Raw genomic sequence first — 16,011 nt, forward strand, 5'->3', positions numbered from 1 at the left:
ATTTCCTGTTATGTTGTACTCACTGAGATCGTGATGTATTTACAGCTAGCTTCCCATACAAAATATATTTCAATATAAATATGAGCTGAAATGGCTAGAATGCACAGTCTCGAGGTTACACAGCATACTGCGTAACAGCCTAGTGAGCAAAGCCAGAGGCTGAGTGGTCTGTGCTGCATTTTATTTCTGCTCTACTCTGCCGTCTTTGTTTTTCTGAGCCTTAGAAGAAGTAAAGCCGTGCTCATGGTTGTAGCAGTTTTGAGAAGTTTTAGATGAAAAACTGTCAAAGCTGTACAGTGTTATGAGTCATTTGAAAGAATTGTGTGAATATTTGTTCTGGCTAAAACCTCGAGGGCCAAATTCTTCTCTTGATACTGCAGTAACAGAGAGTGGATGAAGAGCAGAGTAGCTACTTGATCTTTGCATGCTCAGAGCATGGTTTGTCTACGCTCTCATTTCAGATCACTGGCTGTTCACAACATGTGGTGCTAGCGGAGCCTATGGCCCCACACAGAGCCAATGCAATGATGCCTACAGGAACTCCAACCTCAGTGTGATTGTTGGAGCTGAGGGGATTCTCCAAGGTATTCAGATTTGGAGAGTACCAGCAACCAACACATACAGGTAAGGGAAACATCTGTTATTCCCATAAGATGCTTTGTGTTAAATTTTTTCCAAGCTGTGGATACGTGCTAGACATGTATGTGTTGTATTCACAAATCGAGGAAGATATACTTCTCCTTGATTTTGTGATTTACAGTTCTTTTCAGTTGTAGATTTGTTGTCCTGCAGATGCAGTTATTTGGTGAAATGGAGAAGAGAAGAAACAACTGTCCTGAGGCACATAAATATTCAGCCTGAATAACTTACAGGATGGGAGAGCTTTATAAGTAACTGAAAACTGGGTATTTTGACCTCCCCGAGCCAAGGTCAATGCATCCTATATGCCATCCATTGAACTCTGGGATCAGAATCAGTTTTTCCCTCTCTTCCTCTGATGTAGGAGGTACAACTTCTTCAGCTTTTCTTACAGGACAGATTGCATCAGCCTCTGCAATGATTTGGAAGCAGATATAGTAGGTTGAGTCTGTGCGCCTGTCACTACTGTAGAACTGATTTTGGAAGCCAGCCACCTAAGTGTTGGGCTTTGACACTGAGAGTTAAAATGCTTAAATCCTCCTATAGAGTTGTCCTTAAAGGGAGATGATCAGGTACAATTTAATGCAACTTAAGCTGATTTTTACCACTTTTCCTTTTTTTTTTTGCTTCTGCTGTGGGGAAAAGTGCAAAGTTTAGCCCACTGTATCTGAATAGTAGCAACAAGCCATAACATGCACCACTTTGTCTCAATGAATCAATGATTATCTAGTGTATTTTTAATGCAGCATTGGAACTAAGGATAGTGTCATGGATTTTGAAGCAGAAAATTCTAGTGTAGCCTTTGGCCAAATTTCAGTTAAAACTTACTGGCACCTTATTTGCTGTTGTTTTTGTGGATTTTTTGGTCTTACTGAGAATATATGTATATACTGGGGATTGATAGCCAGTCTCTAACAGAAGTCTGCTGCAAAGCATTTATGAGAAACTGGCTAGGTCAGGCTCGGCTTGAGCTCTGCCGGAGTGCCTGTTACCAGAAGGATTGATGATAATGAAGAAAGCATCCATGACATTTTACTCAACTATCAAAAATAAGTTGCCTGAGGTGAAGAGAATTTTTCAGGACCAGCATTCAGTAAATAAGGATATAAAGTATAGCCCAAAAGAGAAGAGGCAATAAACTTACAGTATTGTCATTCCTTTCATATCATAGGCCAAGAAAGAGCCAAAATTTTAGTGCAACTGCAGGCTGATTTTTGCTACACAATACAAACCACAGGTGAAATGAGGCTCCTGCAGGAAGGTCGTAAATATTTAAGTCCTATAAATGACCTAACAGGCTTTTAGTTCAGTATAGATAATAAATGGCATTAACTAGATGACATTCTCTTCTGTGCTTCTTAAGGCTGCTGTAAAGAATTCACAGCCTGAGGAAAGGAGGCAGCAACTGTGGACCTAAATTATCTTGGCATATTCCTGATACTGCTGGAGGAGCAGAAGGGACCCCCCAGTACAGCATAGCTCTAGGAAAACATCAAGTTGCAGTATCAGCATTAGGCTTTCCAGAGGCTGGATCCACAGCCTGTACTTAGCTCTCCCTTGCAGGCCTGCAGCACTGCAAATCCTATAGGTCCATCTGATACCCATCCCCAGTATATCTGACCCAGAGATAAAATCCTCCAGCTGGCTGTTGGGCTGTTTAGAAAGCTGGTTTGGTTCATCAGTGCATCTTACACTGTGTAATGCAGCACAGTGAGTTATATACCTAGTAATTGAATAAGGCAAATATAGGTCATGTGAACACAGGGCAAAATATGCTTTATTAACTCACAAAGACAGGAAGCTTAACGTTTCACAAAACTCTGCTACCATAAGCTTACCCCACCAGCTGTGGAGGCCACTCACTGTACGTTGCTTCATTTGAAGATTGCATTCTTATATGCTCCAGTGCTGATGTGGACAAAATAAGCTGGTTCAATTCCATGAGGTGCACACTGTATAATAATAATAAAGTTAGGCAGTATAAAAGAGTATTTTTTTTTCCTAGATTGTCTTCAAAGCATCCAGAAGGCTTTGTCATCCCACATCTAGGCCTGTGATCCAATATGATTTAAGTGTATCCCTCCCATAAAAGAAAGTCTTGCCTAAAGAAAGGGATCCTGCTCCAATGTGAAGTCAAGATAACCCATCTGTTTAAATAGCAATACACATTTTAGATATGAAATGACTGTCTCCCAAACCTGCCATTTATTATTTGTTTGCAGCCCATGAATGAGGCAGGAATGGGCTTTCTCAATTTTTGTGATATCATTGCTTATATGCAAAATCTGTTTATGCACAGAAAAATATGGCCCCTAATTGCAGCCGATTAGCCATGCCAGCTTGCTGTGCCTGACAGCGCACTTCATTAAGCATTCCAAAATTCTACAGTAAATTTAGCTCAGTCTTCAGGTTCATGCAGCGTCTGCTCAGGGGAGCCCAGTACTGTGTGTTTATCACTTCTTCTGCTGGCTCCAGTGCAGCCTTACTGAGAAATGATTGCTTTGGTTACTGAGAGTGGCATGAACACAGTCGTGTCACATTGCAAGGATCTAATCTGCTTTATGAGGCACTTGAATCTCCATGTTTGCTATGACATTGAAATTGCTCTAGGCTGGCTGCCTCAGAGTGGTATCACAGGGTGAGTTCCTTTCAGGGCAAGGAATTAGCTGAGAGTGACCTGGTTGTTCCCTGAGGAAAGGAGCTGCCCGCTTGACCTGGTGAGAGTGCTTATACACACTGAGCTCTGCTGGTTTGCTCTGCTTTCAGCCAGTAGGACTGTGCTGGGCAAAGACCCCACCGTATGCTAAAGGGTGGGAGTTAAAGAGAGTGTCTTTACTGGACGAGGAAATAATTTCTATCTTCAGCCTTGCAGTCACTGTTTACACACTCCAGGTTGAATTTTACTCTCACAGGAATAGCTGTAGAGCTATGAAAGTCAGTGGGAAATCACCTACTTATTTCAGATCTAAACTGAGCTGGCTTGGTTTGCCACCATTCACTTGCTGATGAAGTCGCAGAAGTAATGTTTCATGATATTTATGACATGCTTTGCAGTCTCATGGTAAAAACTGCTGCAAATATGTAAAGAGGGCAACACAGCACTGCAGCGCTCACTGCTCACCTCTCAAGGACTTGCCTTCTGGGAAACAAGATATGCTACATATACTAAAATGTGAAACTACAGGGACTTGCACAGTGTGTCCTCAGCAATGTGAAAGACGCCGTTTTGTAGGTACCCAAGTTCATCAACTCACATAGAAGACCTCAGTCTCCAAGCTTTGGATTTATATGTATTTGGAGCGTCAGGTCTTTGGGGCAAGGCCCTGTGATGCTGTGTACAGTTTAGGTGTACTGAGCACTCAGTGCCCATAAGTCACTTATTTTATCTTCCTCTTGTCTGGAACAACTCAGCTACCACATTCTTTCCTGCAGCATCTCAGGTTATGGAGCTGCTGGTGGGAAAGGAGGGAAGAACACCATGGTGAGATCCCACGGCGTGTCCGTACTGGGAATTTTTGACCTCCAGAAGGATGATACGCTGTATATCTTGGTGGGACAGCAAGGAGAAGATGCCTGCCCTAGTGTAAGAGACTGTCCTTTTTGCTTTGCCATAATACCTACAGATCGGTGGAGTTTTGTCTGTTTACAGAGAAAATCATTGTAAGTGTGAGATTTGGGTTTATAGGTTTCAAGGGACATGTGCAGTTTTACTGAGAGGGTTGGAATGTCCAAAGATAAAGTGCCATATCAGTAGGCTCTCTTCCTCTTATAAATTCCGGCCCCACTGATAATACCACAGGCTTCTGATTCATCTGCATATCTCATAGTGTCTGTGTGGGTTTGCAGATGGAGCAGTCAACTCTGCTTTCCTTTCCTTTGACTTCACAGAGCTCTGGCTTTGCTCTGCTGTTTAGTCCAGCCCTACAACTGGCACAATATATTGCACTGGGAGATGCCCACCTCACTGTGCCCATTTGTTTATTTTCTGTGTGGGATTGGAGAGACAAATGAATTTCTGCTGAGAAAGCCCTGATTTTTGTGTTACTAGCTAAACACTGCTGCAAATATCTAGATGGAAAGGAGCAACTTCTGCCATTTGCAGACACAGTAATATGTTAATCTTTTAATATTCTTTGGAGGATCTGGGATTAGGAGATTGTTATGATCAGAACTAAGCCTTATCTGCTGAAATTTCACCTACAGATCTGAGATGGGCATTAAATGCTGTGCATTTCTCAGCTTTTAGATGGCTGGCATCCAGGAAGTGAAAGTTTGACCGTCTGTTAGAGCAGAGAAGGTTTGAAAGATGCAGACAACAAAGTGGGGTTTTCAAGGCCATGTGCTGAAATAAATAACGTTAAACCTGGAATTACACACATCTACAAACAAACCGTAAATATGAAGCCTCTCTGAAATAAGAAGTGCCCTAACTCAAACTTCCATCTAACGTCTATAACTAGGACATTCCAGCTCAGGGTAATATATGGAGTCATTAAATTTCAGGTCTCTGTAATCTCAGTGAGAATTTATTGAGTGCTAATGTGATTCTTTCATTGAAGCAGAGAGATTGTATTGACTTGTAGAGTGGACCTTTACTAGATTGGATTGTAATCAGTTATGTCTTCGCTATGAAGGATTTTTTTAATTCAGTTGTAATCTAGTGGCTCCTCTGAGTCATTGACTTTGTCATCATATTAATCATCCCCACCCAACTTCTGGTCAATTAAGGAGAGGGTAAAGGAGAGGCTTGTTTTGCTCCATAGACAAGTCCACAAACTCTAAGTAGATGCCATTCATTTTTCTGGCACACTGTTTTGTGGTCAACAGAATAGTTTGTAACTTGAGGAAGATGCTTTTATCAGCTCTCCCTTCCAAAAGAAAACACATATGTGAAAGTAGGTGGAAACACAGCAGTTCTACTGTACAACTGGTTGTGCCTTTTTTCCTTAAAATGCCATTAGCTCAGTGAGTACGGTGTATATAACAAGACAGTTTCTAGTTAAGTATTTTCTTTAATGTTGTGTCAACCTTGCAGTCAAAGCTGGGATAGCGGTTGTTTTCATAGGCTTTGAACATCCTAGCTCTGGTAATTACAATATTAGTGCTGCTGGATTATTCATCTCTGAGCTCATGGCTACTGTGCATGCTGTGACTATTTAGGTGAGATCTGCTACATTTGTGTGAGCCTCCAATACACTTTAGCTCTTGATAGACGTGGTTTGAGAGGGCAGAGGGACCACAAAGCTTGTGTATGTACTAGAACATAGAAATTTATTTTCAGAGTTCAGCCCTGCTCTTCTGTTTGCAGAATAATGACGTTATACAGAAAGTCTGCATTGGAGAGAACAACGTGATTGAAGAGGAGATACGTGTGAACAGAAGTGTCAATGAATGGGCAGGAGGAGGTGGAGGCGGGGGAGGTGCAACTTATATATTTAAGGTATGGAAACATAGTCTTTGTGCACCTTCAGCATGAATACATCCTGCCACTTGCCTCCAGTAACACAGCCTGAAATATTTATTTTGTACACCTGTGAGAAATGGGCCACAAAATGAGCTCTGGGTGTCCTTCATGTCTAGCTGATAGTTGGAGAGAGCAGAGATGGCTCTTCACATGTTTTAGAATGGCTTCACGGTATCGCCATGCTTGCTTTAGTGGCTTGGAAATGACTTTGCAACAGTTTGATATTCACCCTGGTGAATAATATGTTTGAACAACCTGACTTCTACATGATTTTACAGAGCTCTGCGTGTTCAGACAGTTTCCAGTGTAGCCGTCCTTTAACGTCCTTTTTGCAGACGTCATATTGCTCTGTGAAGTGCCTTACACCTTTTAGCTGTTTTGCTTGATGAAGCTTATAACACGATAACATTGCAAGATTTGTAATTCACAGAGCTGCCAATTGCCTCTGCTCCCTGTTGCAGAATTCGGTAGAACTAGTGCTATTCGTTAATCTTTTGGATGTTGGTGCATAAATAATGCAGTGGTGATTTGTAATGTTCAGCAGTTCTAAATGCCTGCTTAGTGCAATGTGCAGTAACAAGCATGTGGTTGAATTTCCATTTGTGTGTGTGACTCAGTCTGAATACCGCCTTTACTTCTGAACTTAAGATGGAGAATGGAGAACCAGTCCCCTTGATAATTGCAGCAGGAGGTGGTGGCAGGGCCTACAGGGCCAAAACAGACACATTTCATCCAGAAAGGCTGGAGAATGATTCCTCTGTTCCAGGGCTGAATGGAAATTCAGGAGCTGCAGGTAAGAAAAATGTATTCTTTTTAAGAAAACCATCATGAATATTTGATTCTCCCAGATTCTGTGGAGCTGAAGTGAAGCTTCTGAAAACATTCTGAGGAGTTGGAAATACATCAGATACATGTAGGATGTACCCACTTGGCCTTAATGAGGATATCAGGAACAGTGGAATGCTGTTAAAATAGTGTCAGACCTCTGATAAGCAACGTTTGTTATTTTGATAATGAATTCATAATTGCTCAGGTTGGGAAAGACCTTAAAGATCGTCAAGTCCAACCATAACGTAACCACACTAACTCTAACAACCCTCCACTCAGTCATGATTGACGAGGGAGTTTGCTGCGATGATAAGACCATACAGCTCCTTGCGCTGTTTTAGACATACTCATAGTTTCTTTGGCTTATGTGGAAGGAGAATAATTGCACGCTGGCTAGGAGTCTCTGTGAAGAGACCTTGTACTGAGCAATCTGCAAAGCTGGAAGTGAGTCACAGGTGACTCTGTTGTATTTTGAGCAGAGTGGGACGTTTTTGCATCCCTTCCACTGAATTCCTTTTGTTCCAGATTAGAAACAGCACTGGGATTTATTATTTTATTTTTTGCAAAGAGGAAGAGAAGGCTCTGCAAGCTTAGAAGCAAGTGGTTGGAGAGTAGGTAGGGATATCTTTTGGCATTTTCCATTGGAAACACTAGTCCTCATGTGATAGGTGAAAAGAGGTGCAGATGATTAACATAATTAAAGCCCTAAAGTCAGGTCACTGTAGGACTGTGTAGAAAGGACATCTCTTCTAACCACAGAATGAAATCTGTACTTTCAGCCGAGGTGCTTTGAACGAGTGCTCATTCAGTGGATCCCTACGGTGTTTGTTTGTTCTTTAACAAAAAAATAACCTTTGCTTATGCCTTTTCTCTTCTGTTAACCACAGGTGGTGGAGGTGGCTGGAATGATAACACTTCCTTCCTGTGGTCAGGAAAATCCTTGCTGGAAGGTGCTACTGGAGGAAGATCCTGCCCCCAGGCCATGAAGAAGTGGGGGTGGGAGACAAGAGGGGGTTTCGGAGGGGGTGGAGGGGGGTGCTCCTCAGGTGGAGGAGGCGGAGGATATATAGGTAAAGTGGCTTCGTGTTCAAGGTGTCCCTTCCCCTCCTTTAGTGCTAATGGTCAGCAAAAGGCTGATAGATAATTCTCCTGTAGCTAGCATATTTGACTGTTACCTAATAGTATGTCTGTGTGTTGCCTTTTTAGCAATGGATGAACGTATGGCATTTAGTCCTAGAGCACAGCCAGATGTCAGTCCTTCAGCTGTGATCCTGGCTTTGCACTCTGGAAAATGTGCCATCGAGATTGTTCCGTGATTCTCGAGCCATCCATTTTTGGGTTATAATGCTGAAGAAGCGGGAGCCATAGGCTGTGTGCTCCACTGCCAGCTCCAGTATTTGGAGTGCTTTGGTCCTGGAGACTGGATGCCAGATTTTATGCTGGGCGAAGGGTGCAGCTGCTTCCACCCTGCCCTGCTATGGGTAGGCCTCAGTCCTACACAGGTGGTCTCTGGGGGCAGAGCGGCTCCACTGCCCTATGGTTCCTGCGCTCAGGCTGCCAGCCAGGACCCCTCTTAATAATGATGGTGGTGTTGACTTCAGGCAACAGGGAACTAATTTCATGTGGGTCTCAGGACAGCTGTCAGATGGCATTATGTTGATTATAACTGGTGTGGACCAGATTCAAGATCTCTACTAATCCTTAATCTCCTGGGCCTCATAGTTTCTTCAGCCATCTGCACTGTGGTGGACTTTTTAACCCCTGGTTCTCCACAGCTTAAATCAAGCCCATGTTAGACTTGAAATTCTGAGAGGAAGTAATGAGTTTAAATAAGTGCATGTTTTGTACCAATGTTTCTGTGTAATGCTTCTTTTCCCAACAGAATGCCTCACATGATATAATTTTGCTTTGCACTGAAGATGGTTAAAGAGGAAAAGCCATTATTGGTGGGGGGTGGGGGGATCCTTGCATGCTTCTGTGAAATACACGGACCTTACTATGCTTCTGACTTGTTCATGGATTGCTCGTACTTAGCTCCTAGAATGTTTTATATGCCCAAGCACAAATGAGCAACTGAAGAGCAAATTCCTCCAGTCCCCATTCCTGGTGGACCACCCTGTTTTCAGGGTGCAAAGGAGAAGAAGGTTTATCAGATCACTTATTCCCTCTGCTGACACATACCTGGATCAGCAAGGATACTGAACTGAGCACTGGTGTTTTCCAGTCTCTTGGCCACATTGATACTGAGAAGGCCTTATGTGTTTTCACAGCATCCAAATGGTTAAAGATGAAATTCATACCTTAGTTTGCAACAGTTCGCCTAAAAACAGAGCTAAGGCTGTAATAATCCGCTGCTATAAATTGAAGTTCTAGACCTGAAAGACCAGTGTTTCATACCGAAACTCACTAGGTGATCCCTATGTTTTAAATACTTTGATGTATTCTCTTTTCTCATTTGGATGTCTCCCTAAATACACTGAAGCCGTGCATGTTGCAATGCTTATCTGTATTTTAGTGCTAATGCGCCTTGGTCTGTTAAGGTAACTTCTGGTTTGACGTAGGTGGCAATGCTGCAGAGGACAATGACCCAGAGGTGGATGGGGAGGATGGTGTGTCCTTTATTAATCCGATTGGTACTTTATACACTCCAGCACTTAAAGGTATTCATGTTGGTCTGCAGTCTCCTCTAGTGGCTTTCTTTCCATGTTAAGACTAGTTTGCATCTGTAAGACCCTTCAGAAACCTTTGGATACGTGTTATTGTCATTCTTAACAAGAGGGAGAAAAATTGCTTGGCCAATGCAGTGGTGTATAAATGCTCCCCAGAAATACTGCCACTCCAGCTATCTCTATGCCGGTGTTTGCCCAGATGTCACTGTTTGGGTGTTTTCACTGCGTTTAGAAAATATCTACGTGACAGATATTTTCTGAGAGCACCTCAGCTGCAGTGACGTTAATGTAGCTGGGCATTATTTTCTATGTGAGAACAGCAACCATGAAAAGTGGGAAGAAAACAGTTCCTTAGATGGGGCTTTTCTCCACCACAGTCAGCAACTGTGGCCATAGTGCCTCCTTTTCTGTCAGTGCCCGAGGGAATGATATGAACGATGTTGCCAGTATTTAACTTTGCTTCTTTCATCCATTCCCTAGTGACAGAGGGGCATGGAGAGGTGGATATTAGGCTGCACCTTAACTGCAGTCACTGTGAGATGGACGAGTGCCGTGTTGATCTTGAGACTCAAAAAGTCATTTGCTTTTGTGAGCCAGGCACAGACTTGGCTGAGGATGGTGTGTCTTGCATAGGTAAGTAGATGATAGGCTGGTAAGGTGTGAAACAGGGAAAACACATGGTCAGAATCTATAGCTTGGACTGTAAGACATCTGGAAATCTTATCTTGTCTCTCTCTTAAAAATGGCTCCTGTTGTATGTTATCTATCTTCTTTTCTGCTGCTATTGGCTGTACAGTTATTTTGCTAGAACACAGACATATCAGTGCAGGGGTATGGTGCAAAGAGCAGCATCTCTGGTTTGCTTTGTAGTATATCAACCACATACTGGGCACTGAGGATTGTGAGCCAAGTTTTATCTGCAAGAGGCAAAGGGCAGCAGGTCTGGTTGCAAGAACAGTCACATTTTGCTTTGAAATCATGAAAGTTTTCTCAGAAAAGGAGTTTTTCAGCTAAATTTCCAGGTTATTTCTCTTAAGAACCCCGAGGTAATGTACAAGTAAAGGGGAGTGCGGTTCCTGTGGGCTTGGATACAAGGTGTATATGCAGGATCTGTAAAAAATTCTGCATGAGAGGAAAATAAAAGGCAGTGCCTGTACTTGCCTTGCTTAAGAAACCGAATGCTTAGAACTGCATTACAAGGTTTTATTTCATATTCTTGCCCGGCAGTGTAGCAAGTGACCCCAGGCTTTTGGGATCCTGCTCTCAGCTTTGTCACTGACATGGAAAAATTGTTCTGTATTTTTACCACGGGCACCTGCAAAGTGAGTAAAAGCGTGGTCATTTTGCAGGGTGAAGTAAACCTTAATAGGTGGTCATTGAGTGGCTTGTGATCCAAGTGAGGGTGCAGCTAGGGAATACTTCGCAGTGCATATGTTATCAGTTTTGTGTGCCTGGACTAGATGCATTTAGGAGATGATATATTGCAGTCCTCCTTCTGCTCTGATCTGGCATTGATAGCGGCACTCTAGACCAGGCTATTTAATGTTCTTTCCATCTCCCCAGCCTTCTACCCCCAGCTTTTATGGTCTTGTTTTCATATACAGGGAGTGCACATGTTAATTCCTTGATAGCAAACCATCTGTTTTAATGGCTTGGTATTAATTGAGGAAAGTAAAACAATGAGATATTTGAGTTCATCGATCCTGAGAGCCGATCGCATCAGAGGTTGCTCCTACGCTATAGAAGCAGCAGATGAGTAAATGGGAGGAAAAGCAGACAAATCTAGCTGCAAAAAACAAAGCTTCTGCTGGAAGATCGTGTCAAATGTAATTCCTTTTCCTCTTGTCTCTGTTGCAGCTGAGCCAACGGTTCATCTCCCTCTCTCCTTGGTTTTGTCAGTAGTGACTTCAGCATTGGTTGCTGCCTTAATTTTGGCTTTTTCAGGAATCATGATAGGTGAGTGTTTCTCTGCAATGACTTCTTCATGTGATGGCTGGATCTGATACAAGAATAATCGGGCCCTGGGAGGCAAAAAGGTGCGGTTTATAGCTGCTGCTGTATTGAATGGCACCTTCCCACACACACTCTTTGAGATTTCTGCAGCTGTTTCTAACTACGCTGACCAATTTGAGGAAGTTTCATATCTAAAAGCAAACCTCTTTATTTGTGCGCCTATAGACAGATTTAGCCCCTTAATGTATGACATTTAAGCTTGAAATTCCCACAAAGTTCACCTTACACAGCCTGCTGATTTGTGGAGCGTGGATGTGCTTGGCATCTTTATTTGAAAATCAAAAAAGCATTTTTAACCCTTGCATTTTCTTATTTTAAACTGTGCTTTTCTTGCATTTGGTTGCCAGCAGAACAGATCCGAATCAGTGAGAATCAGCCAGTGATTCAAACCACAGCTCTGCCACCTTTCTTTGTCCACAGTGTAGAAATGAGAGGAGGGAAATGACATACCCAGAGTAGCAAGTGGCAACTGGTCAATTAGATTTGCACAGCTGTTTCAGTGTTAAGAGTTTTGGGAATTGTCAGTTGCACACACATGATATGTGTGATATGTGATTTCTGGATATGTGATTTCTAGCCTGACAGTGCCCCTTTAAAAGTGACTAATTATATCTCAGAATGTGTAAGAATAACCCGCTCTCTGTCCAACCAGGCCATCATTCTCATCTCAGGAAAAAGCAGCAATTTTAAAAAGATCAAAGCAAAAGCAATGAGGAGGAAAATGGAGGACAGGGAGGGCTTATGGATAGGTCGTTACATCCATCTGCCTTTGCCAGTGAGTGCTTATGACTCAAATTCTTCCTCTGAGGAACATTGCTGGAGTGGATGCAGTAGTTGTTACAGTCACAGTCTCTGGGCCCCATCCAGCTCCCATAGAAAGGTAAAGGTAACACTGATTTAACCTGTACCAGATTGGCATCTTGCTTTGAAAAAAGAACGTGCAATATCAATTACTATTCCAAGGAATATCCACAGGATGTCTTCTTTCTAAGTGCGATTTCCAATGAGGTTTCAAAGGTAGCGGTGAAGTGGTTCAAGAGATAAATTTAGCCCAACTCTGTTGTTTAGAAACAGGAAGTGCTGCAAAATAGATTTATGTACAGTGTGTTATTCTGATGTAACAGTTTTGTCTATCCACAACTGCCTTCATCTCCCAAAGGCAATCTGCATTGCTGGTTTACCATGTTCTCTATATTTAGTGTATCGTCGGAAGCACCAGGAGCTACAAGCCATGCAGATGGAGTTACAGAGCCCAGAATATAAGCTGAGCAAGCTGCGTACCTCCACTATTATGACAGACTACAATCCCAACTACTGCTTTGCAGGAAAGACCACATCCATTAGTGACCTCAAAGAGGTGCCTCGCAAAAACATCTCCCTCATCCGGTAAATTCATCTTTGCCTTCCCCGTGCTCCACATTATTGTGGCATCACTTTATGCAAAAATCCCAAAAGGAATCAGGAGAGCTTAGAAAACATAAGTGCTGATAAAGATGATGCTCAGAGCTGTCCATGCAGCCTGCACTGCCCTGTAGCTTTATTGCATTGTTACCACATTTCTCCCTTGCATACGTATCTTGCTGGACTGCATCTGGAAGTTTCTAGTGTACCCTGTGCTGCTGCTGCCTTTGTCACTTGGGCTCTGAAATGAGATCTGAAGTGTGGCAAGCTGCAGAGAGCAGAGGATGCAGCTGGGAACTGATAGGGGTAGGGAAAGTGAATTATGAGCAGTAGACTTCTAATTTGTAAGACGGTGATCAGGCACAGCAGAGCTGATACCTACAAAATGGTATTACAGAAGTGGTTGTGTTACAGACAGTCCTCACTGCGGTTTCACTGCTGAGACTACTCTCACCAGAGCACACTGCCCACACAAAAGCAGAGAACACTCAGTGCAGCTCTGAGGTCAGACCTGGCACTACCAGAAAAGTGCCTGTTGTGGAAGTAAACACCTCTTATCCCAGACTGAGGTGCAGAAATGTCTCTGGGAGTCTCAAGCTTCTGCTACACTCATGCAATGTTAAGAGGATTCCAGGATCTGGGATGTAGTCTCATTGTCTAAGAGAGTTCACTGTGTTGTTAGATGTCACCCATATGGTATCATTGTTGTAGCACCAGTTGGCTTACTACTCAGTGAGCAAAGACTGAATAGGCAGGTGTGCAAATTCTGTATCACAAGGACGTAGGACAGGATGTGGTGTGTGATTATTTTTTCTTTCCTGTATGCTCCTTATTAGACATAAAACCATAAGCTTCATAGTCTGTTCTTGTTACAATTCTCAGCATGAATTCCTGGAGCCAAGTGCTTTACGAAACACTGTTATCACCATTTCCTTGCTGAGGTATTTACCTGGAGTCACAGAGCAAACCAGGAAAATATAATTGGTTTGTAATCTAGGTACTCTGAGAACCACTTTGCTTCCTAGTTTCTTGTTTGTTATCTTCTCCACTGGCAACGCATAAACATGGGAACTATTAATTAGGGTGTGGAAACACCAAGGCATAGAGAACTGTCTTTATTGGCCTGCTTTGGAGAACCCACCACTAGAGCACTGGCACCAAAGCAGTAGAAAATGCTGTCCATTGCACTTTGCAGTACCAGCAGTTTGATTTCACTGGGGCAGTTGAGGATTGCTTTCCCTACCAATCACATACGTTTTAGGTCCAGGAACAATTATCCAAAGGTTCAGTCTGCTGCATAGCGTGAGGTGCGTTGTTATCAGTGCCAACATCCAGATCTCCCTGTTTCACTGCCATGAAAACTGCGAGCCCATTCTGTGAGCTGTGACCACAGTGTTATAATGTATGTTCTCTGTAGTAAAACCTTCTTGTCTTCTCTGGTCTGTCCAGGGGTTTGGGCCACGGAGCCTTTGGTGAGGTATATGAAGGTCAGGTGGCAGGGATCCCCAGCGACCCCACTCCCTTGCAGGTGGCTGTGAAAGTAAGTGACAGCGTATGAGTTATCATGATGGTTTCATGCACTTTTCACCCAAGAGTCCCAATGCATTATAAAAATAGAGATGATTTAAGCATTACCATAGGATGTGCATAGAAAGGTTGCTGTTCTGTTGCAGCACTTCCATTCATCACAGTGGTGGTACAGCTTGTTGTCACATATGGGCTTGTAAGACTTAAAAGAAGTTGTTTGTAAGTAGTAAAAAGACAAACATTTCCCATATAGCTGCAGTAGACAGCAGGAATGAGACATAAGTCTGCCCTCTGTCCGTCCTGTGCATGCTACTCCTGGTGTGGCAACCTGTTCAAAGCCTTTGAGTGAGAGGGACAGAAGTCTCCATGTAGCTAAGGGCAGCTGGCACATACATCACAAAGCCTGTAGGCAGGAGGTGGACTTCCATGCACAGGCAAATCTTAAGGGAATCTGGTAGGGTTCTTCAGCAGCTTGGCTACCTTGTTTTCTCCTAGAGGTTACGTAGCAGCGTAGTCTTAAATAGTTTTGATAGGAGGTAGTGGTATTGCACTGTCTGAGAGCTCAGGAGCTATTATCTCATTCCTCTTTCTGAACACAGTGGAGTCTCATATATTAGCACTGTTCCCTGTGTGCTCTGGGGTGCTTCCTTTACTAGGAGGAGGATGATAGTGGCTTTTATGTGTCCTGATCTGTACCTCTCAGCAAGCTTCACAGTCTATTTTTGTAATGCTCTAGCTATTATTGGAACAAGGGCTCTTTCGAGAGAAACAAGGATGGCTGCAGACAATAATAGTGCTTTTCATTGTGTCAGATGTTCGACATCTGTCAGTCTTCTCCTTGTCAACCTGTTTTTTCTTTTCCAGACATTGCCTGAAGTGTGTTCAGAGCAAGATGAGCTGGACTTCCTCATGGAAGCTCTCATTATTAGGTGTGTATGGATAAGATTAACAAGGACTTGAGTAGAACCAGCACTGTAAGCAAAAATGTTCCAAATGAATAGATGCCAATAACCCAATGCTGTTGTCACATCACCTGTCAGAGACTGAGTCCTGGAATCCAAGGAAATAGTTCCCCATCACATTAAGGCCTGGAGAAATAAAGAAGTACTAGAGACTTGGCCTTGAGGAATATGCCTCTATGTAAGCTTAAGCTGATCCCTGTGTCAGCATGTAGTTTGGAACAACTCTGCCCTGGCCCAGCTTGTGCCCTGGGACACAGAAAGTAGGAGCAGACTCTTAACAGACATTCTGTGCTTCATATGACCCACAAGTCTTGCTGTTGCACAGAGGTCACAGCATATAGGGAACTGAAAAGCAGCTAAAAGCCACTTTTTCCCACCTTCCACTGTCTGGTTCTGCATTGTACAGAGTGCAAGGGTAGTATTTGGCTTAATCCAGTTCCCCTGACTTTAAGGTTTGTTACTTATTCTGCGGGGGGGGGAACAAAAAAAGAGGAAAAAAAAAAAGACA

The 16,011-nt window shown here is 43.0% G+C and overlaps 1 protein-coding gene across 4 annotated transcripts in view; it reads left to right on the forward strand.

Moving 5' to 3' along the window:
• Nucleotides 1-16,011, forward strand: part of ALK (ALK receptor tyrosine kinase) — a 258,012-nt gene that overhangs the window by 228,822 nt on the left and 13,179 nt on the right. For 3 of the 4 annotated variants that reach the window (XM_015856918.2, XM_015856919.2, XM_015856921.2), the window contains exons 12-22: nt 462-624; nt 4,072-4,222; nt 5,948-6,079; nt 6,752-6,896; nt 7,819-8,001; nt 9,493-9,591; nt 10,081-10,233; nt 11,458-11,556; nt 12,813-12,999; nt 14,464-14,554; nt 15,406-15,470. In XM_015856918.2, the coding sequence (XP_015712404.1) occupies nt 462-624; nt 4,072-4,222; nt 5,948-6,079; nt 6,752-6,896; nt 7,819-8,001; nt 9,493-9,591; nt 10,081-10,233; nt 11,458-11,556; nt 12,813-12,999; nt 14,464-14,554; nt 15,406-15,470 (1,468 nt within the window). The remainder of the gene's footprint in view (nt 1-461; nt 625-4,071; nt 4,223-5,947; nt 6,080-6,751; nt 6,897-7,818; nt 8,002-9,492; nt 9,592-10,080; nt 10,234-11,457; nt 11,557-12,812; nt 13,000-14,463; nt 14,555-15,405; nt 15,471-16,011) is intronic. The other variant, XM_015856920.2, reaches the window with a different exon arrangement.

This window comes from Coturnix japonica, chromosome 3 (assembly GCF_001577835.2).
Source record: "Coturnix japonica isolate 7356 chromosome 3, Coturnix japonica 2.1, whole genome shotgun sequence".
NCBI lineage: Eukaryota > Metazoa > Chordata > Aves > Galliformes > Phasianidae > Coturnix > Coturnix japonica.